The following is a 15947-nucleotide window of genomic DNA, read 5'->3' on the forward strand; positions in this document are numbered from 1 at the left end:
AATGGCTGTTGAATTATGTAAAATATTTTCAGCAACTAAGATATATCTATCATATTTATGCAACTATAAGGCAACCCTGAATATAAGAAAATTCTGTTTTCCCACTGAAAAGAACAACAAAAAACTGGCACACTTTTTTGGTCAACTTGAATATATTTAAACTTTAAGGGATTTACATGGAAATACTACAATTATCAAAGGTATTAATTTATATACCTAAATAAGATTGATTATATAAGTACTAGAGGCCTGGTGCACGCGTGCACACAAGGGGGGGAGGGTACCTCAGCCCGACCTGCACCCTCTCCAATCTGGGAGCCCTCAGGGGATGTCCAACTGCCAGTTTAGGCCCGATGAGAGATCAGGCCTAAACTGGCAGTTGGACATCCCTCTCACAATCTGGGATCTCTGGTTCCTAACCACTTATCTGCCTGCCTGCCCACCTGATCCCCCTAACTGCCCTCCCCTGCCGGCCTGATCACCCCTATTAACTTTTTTTTTTTTAATCTTATCCCCTTCACACACAGTTGTATTTGACTTCCTTATTGGCTTCTCCCTCTCACACAATTTCTCTCTCTCCTTTACTGTAACACTTTTTCCTACTAACTCATCATTTACAAACTTTTTTTTCCTCCTAATTTCCTAATTCTGTTCCATCATCCTTCTTCCCATCTTTCTCCTACCCTCCCTCCCTCTCCACATTCCTTCTTTCCTTTATCTTTACCCTGCCCTCCCTCCTCTTTTCCTTCCTTCCCACCTTAATATTTTTCTTCACTTCCTCCCTCGGACGGCTTTGCTCCCTCCCCCATTTCTTCCTTCTTCCCATTCTCCTTTTAAGCTCTACCGGCTCCCCTTTAAAACTTTCCTTCCCTCCCTCTTTCTCTCATCCTACCTTTCCCATACATTCTTCTCTACTTAATTCCACTGTTTTAATATCTATCTACCTGCCTAATTATTTACTATCATTTATCTTTTTTTCTTTTCTAACTCCTACTTTTAAAATCTGTCCCAGTACACAACTATATTTGATTTTCATTATAGCTCCTACAGTTCACTCATATATCCTCTTTCCTTCTTTAACTCTGCTCTCTACTGACTCCTTTATAAAAATGTTCCCTCATTCCTTCCCTTCTTAAAACTTCTGTTCGGGGGTGGGGTGGGGAGGCGCATTAACTCCCAGCCCAGTGTTCAGCCCCAGCCAGAGGTTCACCATCCCGCAGGTTCCCTGCCCGCCCCGCGGTTGTCCTGCTCCCATTCCCAGTGGGTTGACTGAGGTCAGCACAGCCTGGGCGCTGCTGCCACGAAGCAGGAGTGCCTCCACATAGAAGGCCTCAGACCGTCCACCACTCCATCCTGGACCCGTGAGCACCTCCCCACCAACGGCCCGCATCAGGGGCCACTGCCCTCCTCCCGCACCTGGGTAGGGCTCCCCACTTGCCACCTGTGCCCCGCCGCTCACCAGGTGTACCTGCTCGCCCCCCCTCCCCCCCATGGTTGCCACGCCCTCCTGCGTGCAGCCCCGTGTTTCCTTCCCTTTTCTATTCCTGCATCTTTTTCTTGTCCCGTTTCTGTATTTCTCTTTCTCCTCTCAGCCTGTCTGCATGCAGGCCTGCCTTCCTCTCCCTCTCCTTTCTTATCCCCTCCTATCATATCCTATCCTATCCCGAGCCTTGCAGCTGCCTGAGCAGAGAGTGGGGATGCAGCCTGTTGACCTTGTTGTGATGTGACGCTATAATGGATGATTTGCATTTTCATCTATTATTATATAGGATAGTAATTTCTTGACTTTTATTTTAAAACCCATTCTGTCAGAATTTGTCTATAAATATTTCCAAACACATAGACTATTTTTAAGATCCTTACATTTGTTCTCGCCAGTTTTATTCCATTAATATTTTTTGGTTATTGTTTAAAATAAAGGACATTAAGAGCTCTGTGACATGAAAGTATGATAAAGCTTGAATACAGTATATGGTGAGTCCCTTCTTCATACTAAAGAAAACGGATAAATTTGAGGAAAAAAAATCCCTACCTTATATTTGGGTATGTGATTATCTCTCCCAACAGCATAAATGCAGAACTATGTTTACATCAAGATTGAGACTCAATCAGCTCACTCCAATCAACCTTTTTTTTCTCTTTAGAATATTCTTTATTCTTTTTAAAAATATATATATTTTATTGCTTTTTTATAGAGAGGAAGAGAAAGGGAGAGGGATAGAGTGTTTGAAACATCGATGAGAGGAACATCAATCAGCTGCCTCCTGCACATCCCCCACTGGGGATGTGCCCACAACCAAGGTACATGCTCTTGACTGGAATCGAAGCTAGGACCCTTCAGTCTGCAGGCCGACGCTCTATCCACTGAGCCAAACCGGTTAGGGCTATTCTTTATTCTTACATCTGAGACTAATGATAGTTAGAGTCCAGTTCAAATGGGATCTCTTTCACAAAGCTTTCCTGATAGTCCCCTCACTGTTATGTAATGTCTCTCATTTCATGAAACAATTGGGTAGCAGTTAAATGGTGAATTATGAAATCAGATTACTTGGATTAAATTGTTATCCATCTTTTATAAGCTGTATAAGCTTGAGTAAATCACTCTACTTCTTTAGATCTCATCTTGGCTTTCCCATCTGCACAATGGAAATAATGATAGTACCTATACTACAAGGTTCAATAAGGATTAAATAAAAATGCAGGCTAGTGCTCTGTACACTGTATATAATGTTAGCCATTATCCTTATTTGTTTTGTAGGAGTTGACATATATGTCTACTAGGGTAGTTAGGCTCCCTGAAAGAAGTCAGAGCTGGTCCCTTTTGGGCCTCGGCATAACCTGTGGCTCTTCAGAGCATGAACTCAATTAGGAAAATAAATTGCTTACTTAGTTGGGAGGTGGTGCTGATGAGAACAGTAAAAAATGAACAGTGTTTATAGACATAAACCCTCACTCTTTGCTTAAAATAACTGAGAGGCATGTACGCCAATTATACCTTAGAACATTTGGGGAGAAGTGGCTCTTTTGGATAGACCAGGAGTATGTGGTGATTTTTTGTGTGCACAATCTCACTGGCTAATAACCAACACATCAGCCAACCAGGTATTATTTAGCACAGTAGCTTGGCACCAGCTTTGCATAAACTTGCCTCATGAAACCAGTTCAAACCAGCCTATCCTGACTGTGTACTATCTATTGGACATGGGTGCTGAATAAAAAAATATTCATGAACCTCAATTAAACAGAAACTAAGAAATACCTGAAGATTTTACATGTGCCCTTCAGAAGAAGTTACTAAGTAAGTAGGGCAGCTCATGAGTCTTCTTGTGGAAACAAACTAAGTTTTCCAGTAGAAAGAAGCAGCTATTTTTTAGTACCTCATACCACTAAAAGGTATTCAATAAAAACATGAAAAAAGCAACAAATCCCTTATCCATTATATTTCAGAAACCCATGAAATAAAGTAAATTTCAGCTAAAATACATTTCTTGCCTAGCTCTAATAAAACTAGAGATATGGCTTCCTAAGGGGTAAAATAAAAATTATATCTAAAAACAGACTCTATTCATATAGTACAGAAGATTTACAATCTTTCTTTAAAATTTATGGAAACCCAATAGCTACAACAAATAAGTGCAGCTTCTTGGGTACCTCTACAGAATCTGAAGTCCCTACAGAACTTTAATATAGAAAAAAAGAACGCTATAGAAACCTTGAATTCTGGCTTGTAATTTTTAGTTCTATTCATTTACAGGTTTATATGAGCATGGAAAATTAAGTATTTTAAACTGCAAATACCTGACTCAATTTTATGATTCTCCTTAACTTAAATATCATGCTATATTTAAAATAAGTCACAAAATAAAAGTTATCTAAAAAAAAATCACAAACATAAATTCTTATTTGTACTGTAGAGATAGCCATTTAGTCATATTTTTTTCTAAAGAAGAGTCAACTACCTAATTCTTTTAACCTGATATTTATGGAATTGTTTAAATAGAGTAAGATATATAAGAAATTCCTATAGAAAGGGAAAAACAGAGTACACCCTTATATTTGCTCAGTTTATTGGTATTGGCTCTGTGTCTAAAAACACACAAATTAGGAGACTGGTATCCATGATAATGCTTCTATCCTCAACCAGCTTTATTTAACTTTTAATCTGTATTCTTATTGGGGGTTAATATTAAAATAGAATTTGTTAAGGTTGGCAAAAATATGACTACTCAACTGAACTATAAATATATATACATTCAAATATTTGTCTGAAACAGCAGGAGCAAGACAAAGCATATAATTCCCAACAGCTACATTCTATAAGATAGAGGTGTTCACAGAGTTAAACGTGTATATAGCCAAAGTAACCTTGTACAAAGAACACCTGATCTTAAACTAGTATCATATGACTACATGGTCACATGCTGGACCAAAAGCAGGCAATTTATAATAAGAATTACAAGCTTTGGCCCTGGCCGGGTGTCTCAGTTGGTTGGAGTGTTGTCACTTATACCAAAAAAGGTTGCTGGTTCAATCCTCAGTTGGCTTGTATATAGGAGGCAACAGTATCAGCGGTTCTCAACCTGTGGTCGTGACCCCTTTGGCAGTCGAACAACCCTTTCACAGGGGTCGCCTAAGACCATCCTGCATATCAGATATTTACATTACAATCATAACAGTAGCAACATTACAGTTATGAAGTAGCAATGAAAATAATTTTATGGTTGGGTCACAACATGAGGAACTGTATTTAAAGGGCCAAAAGGTTGAGAACCACTGAGTTAGATGATGTTTCTCTCTCTGTTTCTCTCTCTCTCTCTCCCCTCCTCCTCCTCCTCCTCCAACTCCTCCTCCTCCCTCCTTCCTGCTAAAAATCAATAAACATATTCTCAGGTAAGGATTAACAACAACAAAAAAGAATTAAAGGCTCTGTTTCAAAAATCAATAGGAACAGAAGCCAATTTACAATTTGGTGGTTCAAAAACACACTTTGTAGGAAACGATGTACCATATAGTAACTATAAATTTTATTTGAAACAGTTAATAAATATTGAATCGTGCCAAAAAGCATTATTTCCATGCAAATAACTATTACAAATATCACCAGTGATGATGCTCACAAAAGAACAAGTCATATATACATAAGTGAAAATAGAATTGATATTCTTTGTATTGTTAAATTATGTATTGAATTATCTGTTTAAGAAGGCAGATAAATTTGACCAGCATCAATGATTCTTTTAATCTAGAAGACTGTTCAAAAATACATTAAATAAAGGAGAGTTTCTAAAATGTTACTGAATATGAGATGTTATGCCTCTTGATTTTCCTTTCAAACACTTAGTAAGTAGACCATTTACATCAGAAATTTAATTCAAGAAAGATGTAAAACAGTGTATTGGCTACTGCTAATCCATAAAATGTAGCAATGAATTGCTCTCACCTGCTGAGAATGTTGTATGGGTTGGGAAGATGAAACCCCTGTTACAATACTTGAGCACGGCTGACCCTGGCTCTGCCCCTGTGCCTATAGAAAAAAAGTAAATACAACAAATTAGAAAAGCACTGAAGTAAATGTACAGAGAAGTCAGGCTTTGGCAATAAATGTTAAGCTCCTGAGAGTTCGCTTGAGTAAGATGAGACATTAGTTTGATAAAGTATATATGAAGAGACTGTTGGGGAATCTTTTGTAAGAAAAGAACATACTCTGATCCTATGCAAAAACCACTGATAGTTAAAACCCAACCATTTCTGCTCAGGCTATAATTTTAGCTAAAAATTGTAAGATTCCTAATATAATTGTTAGTGACAATAATCAGGAAAAAGTAAGAATATCAATGTAAAAAATATCCCTCTGTATGTGAACAATTAAAGAAAAAAGGGCATCTGATAATGCTAATTTGATTCCTTTTGCTATTTCTTGTAGTGCCATGGTGATTTTTATGAAAAAGTGTAAAAAAAAAATCTGTTATCATTAATTGCTTACAGTATTAGTTCTCAAGCAAGGACAATTTTGCCCTCACCTCAGGGGACATTTGGCAGTATCTGGAGACATTTTTGGTTGATGCTACTGGCATCTACTGGAAAGAGGCCAAGGTTGCTGTTAAACATCCTACACTGTGCAGAACAGTTATCCCAAACAAACAATTATCCAAAGTAAAACATCAATAGTGTTGAATTTGAGAAAACCTGACCTACAAAAGTCTAAGTTAAAATAACAATGTGAGAAATGAATGTGGGGCTTTACAAGAGGTTTCTTTGAAGGTTCCTTGGATATAACATGTCACTACATCTTAACCACTATACACATTCATTGTTTCTGCAATAAGTCTGTAAATTAACTACTTGATATTTGAAATTTTATTTTGGAAATTTAAAGGAGAACGGCTGGCAGTGCATTAAGATTTACAGTACAGACTGACAACTAGTGTAATGATGTGAGTGTACTGTATACCCATGCAGTATAATTTTAAAGTTTCTGGATCTTTTTTATTCTTGTTACTATTCTAAGTAAATGATACGTTAGGTACACTTTCAGGGTTGTTTATGCCCACATAGGAAGCAAGTACAAAGGAGAACATACAGTTTTTTATAAAAGAGTGGAATATTTTAAAGATCCAAATGATGTCTTAAATATATAATTGCATAATCTCCTACACAGATCTTAATAAGACTTATAAGTTTGATAAAAATGTATCAAAATATATAAAATAGCTAATACTAAATCCACTTCTTGAATTCTATTATGGACATTACTTGGTCTTTATTTGTAAGAGTGCATAAGCTCATAAACATAAATAACAAAATTTATATTTGTTGATAAAAACACCAAGGCCTGGGATATTTAATGTTCCTTAGCTTGCAACATATATCACAAGTTCTTAAACAAATGTTAAAAAACCCCACCACCCACACAAGATTCTAACTTAGTTGCTATAAATTAGAATTAGTTAACTTTATGGATTAACATTTTATTTGGATATACACAGTGACTTGTTAGATTGATGCCTTTTTAAAAAGGCATCTTCATTTTGTTAAAACAAACTCTTGAGACGTTTCCTTTCTGTCTTTTAAAATCCTTCCACACTAATGAAAATTCTGTGTATTGTTTATTCTACATAAAAAAAGGTTTTTGGTTGTTGTTTTTTAAACTAGCCATGTTTATTTCTAGGGAGAAAGAAATACTTTACATTAGTATTTATAAATAATTAATGTTGAGTCAACATCACAATATAGACATCTACTTTTTTACTACTAGTTTTAAATATGCTATCTATGGATAAAAGTAATTGATTTTGATAACCAACTAAAATTCTAGTTTTTCTTTTTCTAAGGGTTTGCATATATTATAGGTAAATTAGGCAGCTTCTCTCTCATATTTTGTTCTTAAATACAAATAGTTTATAATACTCCCAAATGAAGAAATTCAATAATAAATTAAATTAAATAATATTCCTCATAAATGAAAAGGAGGGATAGAAAATTTAAATGTAATGATGCGTAGTAGGGTAGTTTAAAATAGTGGAAGTTTTCCTATAACCTGTGGATGGAGTGCAGATCCTCCTGAAGAATATGAGGCAGATAAAACCTGCTGAGATGTGGTTCCTTGGGGGAAACAGAAGAAAAGTGGGGATTCTTGTAACACTGTCTGAGGCAGACGGATAAAGGGTAATGAGACGTCAGAGCCATAAGGTGCAGCTGCTCCCCCTGTAGGGGGAGGTGATTGAAAATCACTGGGGTCTGAAGAAGTAATTTGTGAGGAATCACTGGAATATTCTGGGCTTCCTATTGGCCAGTTCTGTCCGATAGGCTCTATCACAGAAACGGTCAATTCTGGGGCATAATTATGCTGTTCTTCAGTCACAGGCTGCAGGTGGCCATGTAATCCAACTGGTTGAGGAGGTGATTCTTCCTGATTCAAGTCCATTGCAACCTGTCGATTTCGGTAAGCACGCTGAGGTAAAACTCCCCCTCCTTCTCCTGAAGAGGAGCTTGGAGTGTGAACATGAAATTCAAATACATAATTGCTTCTGCTCTCATTGTTATGAGTTAACACAGCAGGCGCAGAATGAGGAACAAAGACAGGGTGAAATTTCAAACATGTAGCATCTGTACTGATAGGTGCAGAAATACTAGAGAGGGGAGATCCTGGACTCAATCCAGAATCTAATCTTAAATTCTGAAGGTGTCCTACCAAGAAAGCCTGTCCAGATGGAAATTCAAAGACAGAACGTGAGGTAGGGCCCCCTTGTACTGGCTTCTGTTCAGGTATCTGTTTCATAGGACTTGACAGTACTGGTGAGTTGTATGCAATACCCTCATACTGTTCTGCCACCTGGGCCTGGTATTGTACCCCAGCTAGATACAACGCTTCCTGAGGAACAAAACTGTGAGCTTCTTCTGAAAGTACTAGTCCAGGTCTACAGTCACTGTAAACTTGAGGTGGTTCAAACAAAGGATTGACCGGTATCTCACATGGCTCTCCAGTTATTCTACTGGCTGTAGTACCCAGCATAACTACGGCCTCTGGTGTCCAGTTAGCTGGGCTGCCACCAGGTGGAAGAAGATTTTGGCCAACAGTCCTCAGCAGGGGTTGGAAGTGGTGAGTTTGGGCTTCCAGGAAGGAGGTGCTCTTACGCCGCTGGGAAATGGCCACCTTCGGTGGACAGGTGGGAGGTGGTGAAAAGGAAACTGGACGTTCATGAATAGTTGGGAAAAATATCTGTGATTCTGGGTATGTTGGGGTCCCCCCACACGGATGCACCATGGACTGAGGCTGTATCAACATGAATAAGACAAGTAATTCATACATTCATATGTGAAATTACATTTGACATGCACAACTGGATAGCTCTGTGTAACCCTATGAAATGGTTACATCAAATTTATAATTAATAAAGAAATAACAATACTTGTAGAAATTATGTGCATAGTGAAAATCCATTAAATACATCCAGGGTCCATGTAATTATTTTGTGGGACTCTTTGCATCAGATAAAAGCTGCTTTTCCACAAATTTCCATTCTCAACTTTCCTTTCTCAAAAGAATTTAACTTTCTAAGTGATTATTTTACTTTTACCTACAATTAACATGCTTACTCTTTTTTTTAAACATGCTTACTCTTAGACTTAATATAAATTACATCAGTAGAGAAAGAGTTAAGGAAAAACAATAAACCCAACCATTTTTATAATATAAGAAATGCATTTTAATTTAAGCTACTATACAAAGTCTACCTATATTTTCTATTTATTATCCTCTCCTGTTAGAGGCTTCAGTGTTATTTTCTTATCAAGTAATCATATATCTTCTAAGTAGAAATCAGAAGAGATTTTTGGTGGATAGTAAAAGATACACAACTTGACTAGTGACAGTAATGTCTTTTTTCTGGTCTATCCCAAACCAGATACAGTTAATTTTACTACATGAAACATGTGACAGATGCCAAATTACTAAATGTCCACTTTTCTGGTTCTAGTTAAGGGTTGAATAATCTGGTGTTCAAATCAGTTGAAAAGAATATAAATAACAGCTGACTTGATACAACAGTTTTTTTGGGGGGGGGAGTCAAAGAAGAAGTTCTGGATTTAAAACTCTAACTTTAGAATCCTACCTTGCCCTTGCCAAGTGCAAAAAGTGCACACTGTAATAATTCACTTTCATAGGCTCATTTTTTAAAAGAATATGGTTTCATTTTTTCAATAGGGAAGACCCCAATCAAGTTAGCAAAACAGTTCTATTGTTATTTCATCACAACATCTAAAAGAGGGCTTCTATTAGTATTCAAAAGCCATATCATTCTCCTGGGTAAAAATCTGGAAGATTTGGTATTGCTAGATCAGAATGTTAACTATATTCTCTATCTGGAAAAGCAACAGCAAGGTCCCACAGTGTTTAAAGCTTTAAAAGATAGATCTTTTATAGACATGGATGGGCCAACGAAAATCATATGTACTATATATGTGACTAATGTATTCATTAGAGTCAAGATTCCACCTTAATCTAAGAAAAAAAAATTTCACGAGGGAACATTATGTGGCCTTTTAGTTAGCTGACACATCATTTCAAACAGCTAAGAAATTAAAATCAACTTTCACTCTTTAATTATTATTCACTGACTATGGGGGAAAAATAGATTCATCCAGTTTCATTAGCATCGCTTTAGAATACAGTGAGGAGAAAACATTTTTTGGGTATTGTTTGATAAAGGGAAAATTTGCCTTTGATTAAGCCAACAATGAACTTAAAATTAAATAATACTCATATTCTTTACTAGGATATGAAAATGCAAGGATTTGTATAGGTCAGTGGGGGATAGGAGGATATTTTTAAAAAGCTAAATTTTATTGTGCGCACACTGATATGTGTCAAGGGTGCTATAAGCATTCTCTCTCATTACCTCCTTGCATTTTCCCCCCATAAAACCTTCTAACAACAAAAAAAATTTTCTACAGAAGAACTGATATCCTAAAGCATAATGTAATACTAAGTTCAGAGCTGTTATTTAATTTTTATGAAAATACTTGATGCCTGGATGTATTCATTGGTAATAAATTTTCATTTGTCAGGAAGTTTATGGTTACATACAGTACTGACAAAGAGGGAAGGCAGGCTGGAGCGTCGGTGCTTGCGCTGAGTGGCAGAGTGCATAGGCAGGACACTCTCCAATGCTTTACAAAGCTTTTCGGCAAAAGTTTCCTCAGGGGCAGTCCGAAGGAGGGGAGGAGAAAGAGGTGCAGACTGCACTGGTGGTGGGGTGGAAGGAGCACTGGGAGAGATGCGGGACAGAGAGGGAACAGCAGAAAGATGGGGAACACAAACCGACATGCTACGGCCACGACGAGGCTAAACAGAAAACAAACACACACATGAAAAACACAGTACTTTGAAAACAAAATAACCAAATGTACAATGATAACAGGGCAAAGCTGACATAAAGAAACATTCTTTCCCCCCCAATTCCACAAAGCCAATTTTTTTTGGTGAGAAATAATTCCAGAAAGCACACCGGGCTGATCATATTTATTCTCTCTATACTGTTGGTCAAGTACAGGATTTTTTAATGAAGAACCATGATAATGATCAATTATCTTCCTAAATATTCTAAAATAACATGAACTATTGTGATTGTATGAATAAGAATGAGTGACTGAGGTAGCAGAACATAGGGTAAACAATGAATATTGGCTTATAGTTTCTGCAAACTTCTAAAGATTAGAAAAGAATGAATTCTATTAGTTGAATGCATATTACAAGATACAGAAGATTTTAAGTCTGGATTACTTTGCAAGAGCTCTGGAAGCCTCAGAAAAGGTTTCTCATTTCTACTGAGTAGGCATCAGATTAAAAAAGTTATTGGCTCACAGTATTTTATTTATTTCGCTTGCCTATATCTGTAAAGGTAATTTAAAAAGTCATTTTCTACTAGGAAAAGGATTATCTTTCTAGTAGTAATTCACAGTAGATACAGGAAATAGTGTATATTTATATTAAAGTAGTCAATGGAAAATAGCTTAAATGTGAATCTTTAAAAATTAACTTAAAAATTTTTTTCAGGTACATCAGAGATTCAATTTAGGTTTACAAAGTTTAAGGCACCTTAACACAAAGGTTATAATACAGCTACAAAGCAGTACATCTAATACTGCAAGGTTGTCCTGAGCAAGATTTTTATTTCCTTTTGGATATTGTAAACTGCAACTAATTACATTTTTTTTCTCTCCTAAAATTGGCTGCATAGAATGCTATGAGCCAAATTTATGGCCTGCCAGCAGCAAGTATTTAAGTATCATTGTATGATTATGTATTTCATTCCTGGTTCTATTTTTCTCCACCCTTGTTTCTCTTTTATTCTAACTTCTAAATTCTACATATAATTGATATATTATTGTAAGTTACAATAAAATCTTTCTTGAATAAGAACAAAATTATAAAAATTTATTAAGTTCTCATTATTTAATAACTTCATGATACCTCCAAAGAATATTGTCATTAAAAGGCAAGAATGTTATTAGCAGCCTGCTTTTAGCAGATCAATAAATATAACTATGTTTGTGGTGCAAATAGTTAAAATCTTCATAAATGATCACTCCACTTCTTTTTCTAAAGAAGGGGCCCAATGTTCATAGCCCTGTAATGAATGAATGAAGCCAAAAATTAAAAGTAGTTTTCAAAAAGTCTAGTGTGATGATCAGAAAAAAGTCAATTATAACAAGAGTAGAAACTGACAAGAAATTCTGACAAATAATATTTGCCAGATCACAGAAATACATCTATACACTCTTTATAAAGTTTTTCTAACCTATCTAATTATCTTAAAGGTCAGAAAAGTAGATTGTTAAACATTTGTACATTAGTAGTTTTCTTTGTGTTACTATGGCCATTCATCTTGAGACCTAGCCAATGTAGGACTGATAAATGGACTCTGAAATAAATACCTTTTATCCCAAGCTGTAGGATAAAAGACAAGAGCAAGCAGAAGTATTTTCTTAACAGAGAAATATTTTCATTTATTGAAGAGCAAGAGTTCCACAAAATTCAGATTAAAAGCTTTCTGCGAAAGGGAAATCTACCTGTCTAAAGATTTCACTAAACAACTGTTATATAGTGACCAGTTATTCTCCAATTCCTTCCTGAGCCAGATGGTATGTTTTATTTACCTGTGAAGGCTTCGGAGGATCATCAAAAGAAATGAGATATTATCTGATAGTCTAGTTTAATATTATAAGAAGCAAAAGTGGCTAATGTAAAACATGGGGTAATAATGTGTATATATGTGTCTGTGTATGTATGTATATATAAATGTATAAAACATTTTAGGAAATAATCTCCACAAGTTGATTCTAAAAATAAATCAGTAAGAAACAGATACCAAATAAAGGGAAAAAGCACATGAACATATAATAAGGAAGGAACTTGTGTCCAACACAGACTTAAGAAGGAACATACATAGCAACTAATGATTAAACACAAGCGCTAAATTAAATGGTCATACAAATAAAGGATTCTTTCACTCTGGAGTACTCACATGCAGCATTCTATAATGGTCTGAAGGTCTTACCTGTGTTTTATACAATAAAAAATCTTACAGAAAATACTTAGTAATTCTTTTAATAAGTAAGCTTTGAAAAACTCTCCTTACCCCCAACCCCCAAACATTTGTATATCTAACTTATGCTGCTCTGAACAGTTTCAACTCTAAAGTGCTAAAGAGAACATTATCATTATCTTTAATCAAAGGCAGAACAGCCTAAATCTTATACCCAGCTGACCTTTCCATATGTGTGTGTGTGTGTGTGCATTCCCTGCCCTGCCTGAACTACTCTTAATACACTCAATAATAAACCTATTTCTTTCAGAAATACACCATGTATATTTTCTACTTCAGACTCATGCTATTACCTGGATATGATAAATAATTTAAATTTAGCACATTATCTATTGGCTCTCATTACAGGTTTACACTCTCTTAAGCTGTTACTTACCATACTTGAGGGTGGATATACCCCATGGGGCTGAGATTGTGCTTGGACAACAGAAGCTGTGTGCCCTGGGAGTGTGCCAGTAGAATGTGCCTGATCATGTTGGGAACCATATGAAACTGTCTGTTGGCTGCTCACTCGAGATTCTGTGAAGACAGAAGATCCCTGACCACTGTCAACAGTCCCGTCAGCTGAAGGAGAAAAACAGAGAGAGACAAATCATAAAATGGAGGTTCACATTTTTCTCATCACAAACTGATGACTTTAGGATCAAATAGTTCTTTTCTTTGCACAGACCTGAACTAAATAAATAATGAATACTAGTTATTTACTAAGTATATTTCTATATTTAAATGAGAGATCCATATGGAAAAAAGTTTTAATGTCTTAAAAAGAAAAAAATCCCTGGCTATCACAGACTCTTATTATCTTACAAATAAAGGAATTAAATGGAATGCTGTTAGCCTTAAGTTTGACATAACTTTCAAAGTCCTGAATTTGGAGATCAGTGGGTTCTTAGTATTAAGCAGGTAGTTCTGTAACTTCTAGCAGTCTCATTAGTTTCCAATTTATACATTATTCAACTTTGTTAAGAGCTAAACCAGATTAATGGGTTTAATGTAAGTTAGCTCTTAAATTATAAGTAGCTAACATAAACTTGTTCATTTTTCATTATAAATTACACTAGAGGCCCAATGCATGAAATTCATGCACTCAAGGGTGGGGTGGGGGGGTGTCCCTCAGTCCAGCCTGCACCCTCTCACAGTCTGGGAGCCCTCAGGGGATGTTTGACTGATGGCTTATGCCTGCTCCCTGGAGTGGGCCTAACCCGGCAGTCAGACATCCTTAGCGCTGTTGTGGAGGAGGGAGAGGCTCTGTGGGAGCGCACTGACCACCAGGGGGCAGCTCCTGCATTGAGCATCTGCCTCCTGGTGGTTAGTGCATGTCATAGCAACCAGTGGTTCTGCGGTTTGGTCTATTTGCATATTAGCCTTTTATTATACAGGGTTTCATTTCAAGGATCTGTGAAAAGTAGAAATCTATAAATTGGAATTTCCAAGATGAAGGAATCTGTAAAATTATCTTATATCCTTTTCACATTTCCTCACTGCCCCATCCTTCTTTCTATTAGTCATGAATGTAAGAATAGAAACAGGTAGATGGTAACCATTTCAAACTTATTATATGTTGCATTCATAATTCAAAACCAAGAGACCAGGGCAACATCATTAATAAGAAGATAAAAAGTCATGGACCTGTAGAGCATTATTCTAAGTGAAATAAGCCAGTTGGAGAAAGATAAATATCACATGATCTCACTCATTTGTGGAATATAATGAACAAAATAAACTGATGAACCAAAATAGATCCAGAGACACAGAATCTATCGAACAGATCGTCCAACCTCAGAGAGAAGGCAAGGGAGGGGAGAGTGTAAGAGATCAACCAAAGGACTTGTATGCATGCATATAAGCATAACCAATGGACATAGAGAATTGGAGGTGAGGGCATGTGCTGGGGTTGGGGGTAGGGTGGGGGTGGGGTGAGAGCAGCTTGGGAGAGATCAATAGGGGAAAAGGAGACGACATATATAATACTTTAAACAATAAAGAATTTAAATAAAAAAATTCTAAACAAAACAAACAGAGGCCAGAGGGGAGAGGCAGAGAAAACAGTATCATCCAGATATGGGTCCTACCAAGTATGGGGTGGCTATTAAAGTATTCTTAGAGATGGATGATACAACTCTGCATCCACAGGAAGTAACGAGACCTCAATATAAATCTAGAATCAGAAAAGATAGTTCCCCCATTACAGTAAAACAAAATAATTTGGCCCTCTATTAAAAAAGTCAATTAGGAGTATCCTTAAAATACTTGTCCACTTCCCAAAATACTTACATAACACAGATATACCAGGTTGTTGGTACTGTAGTTGCTGATGTTGGTCTGCCTCAGGTTCTTCAGGTTCTACTTGTGTAGAAACTGAAGCTGAAGTGGTAGCGGCAGTAGGTATGCCAGTGCTAGCAGAGGGGAGCTGCTTGATTCCTGCCTGGGAAGCACTTGATTGTTGATCTACTTGCTGTTTGAAACTGCTCTCTTCCTGTTTTCTTTTTTCTTGCTCCTCCCGCACCAACTGCCGCTGCTCCCGTTTTCTCTTAATTAATGACACTCTATCTTTGATGGCCTTCGCCATGGTCTTGTGATCGCCTTCACAGACATACCCAGACTCAACCTATAGGATAAAAATGTACATTAGGAAGCAGTAGGTTATCAAAAGAAAACAAACCAAATATAAAACAAAAAAGGCCCTTTTGGGAGAAAAGTAGAGAAGGAGAAGGCTAAGACTTGATCTTAAACTAACTGTGAAATTACTGGTCTAACATTATGCATTTTCCCACCATTTTTGTAGATACTCATGGGGTGGGTGCCAAGGCTTTGTAGAAACTTGAGAGGTGGGTAAACCTT

At 36.7% G+C, this 15947-nt stretch overlaps 1 protein-coding gene across 3 annotated transcripts in view; it reads right to left on the bottom strand.

Annotated features, from left to right (window-relative positions):
- WNK1 (WNK lysine deficient protein kinase 1) overlaps positions 1-15947 on the bottom strand; it is a 154167-nt gene that overhangs the window by 44173 nt on the left and 94047 nt on the right. For 2 of the 3 annotated variants that reach the window (XM_081083651.1, XM_081083650.1), the window contains exons 7-9: positions 15381-15714; positions 13483-13670; positions 5441-5524 (exon numbers count right to left, since the gene is read on the bottom strand). In XM_081083651.1, the coding sequence (XP_080939777.1) occupies positions 5441-5524; positions 13483-13670; positions 15381-15714 (606 nt within the window). Of the gene's footprint in view, positions 1-5440; positions 5525-7537; positions 8774-10594; positions 10844-13025; positions 13059-13482; positions 13671-15380; positions 15715-15947 lie in introns of all 3 variants that reach the window. The other variant, XM_081083652.1, reaches the window with a different exon arrangement.

Source organism: Myotis nattereri (genome assembly GCF_964212035.1).
Source record: "Myotis nattereri genome assembly, chromosome: 2".
NCBI lineage: Eukaryota > Metazoa > Chordata > Mammalia > Chiroptera > Vespertilionidae > Myotis > Myotis nattereri.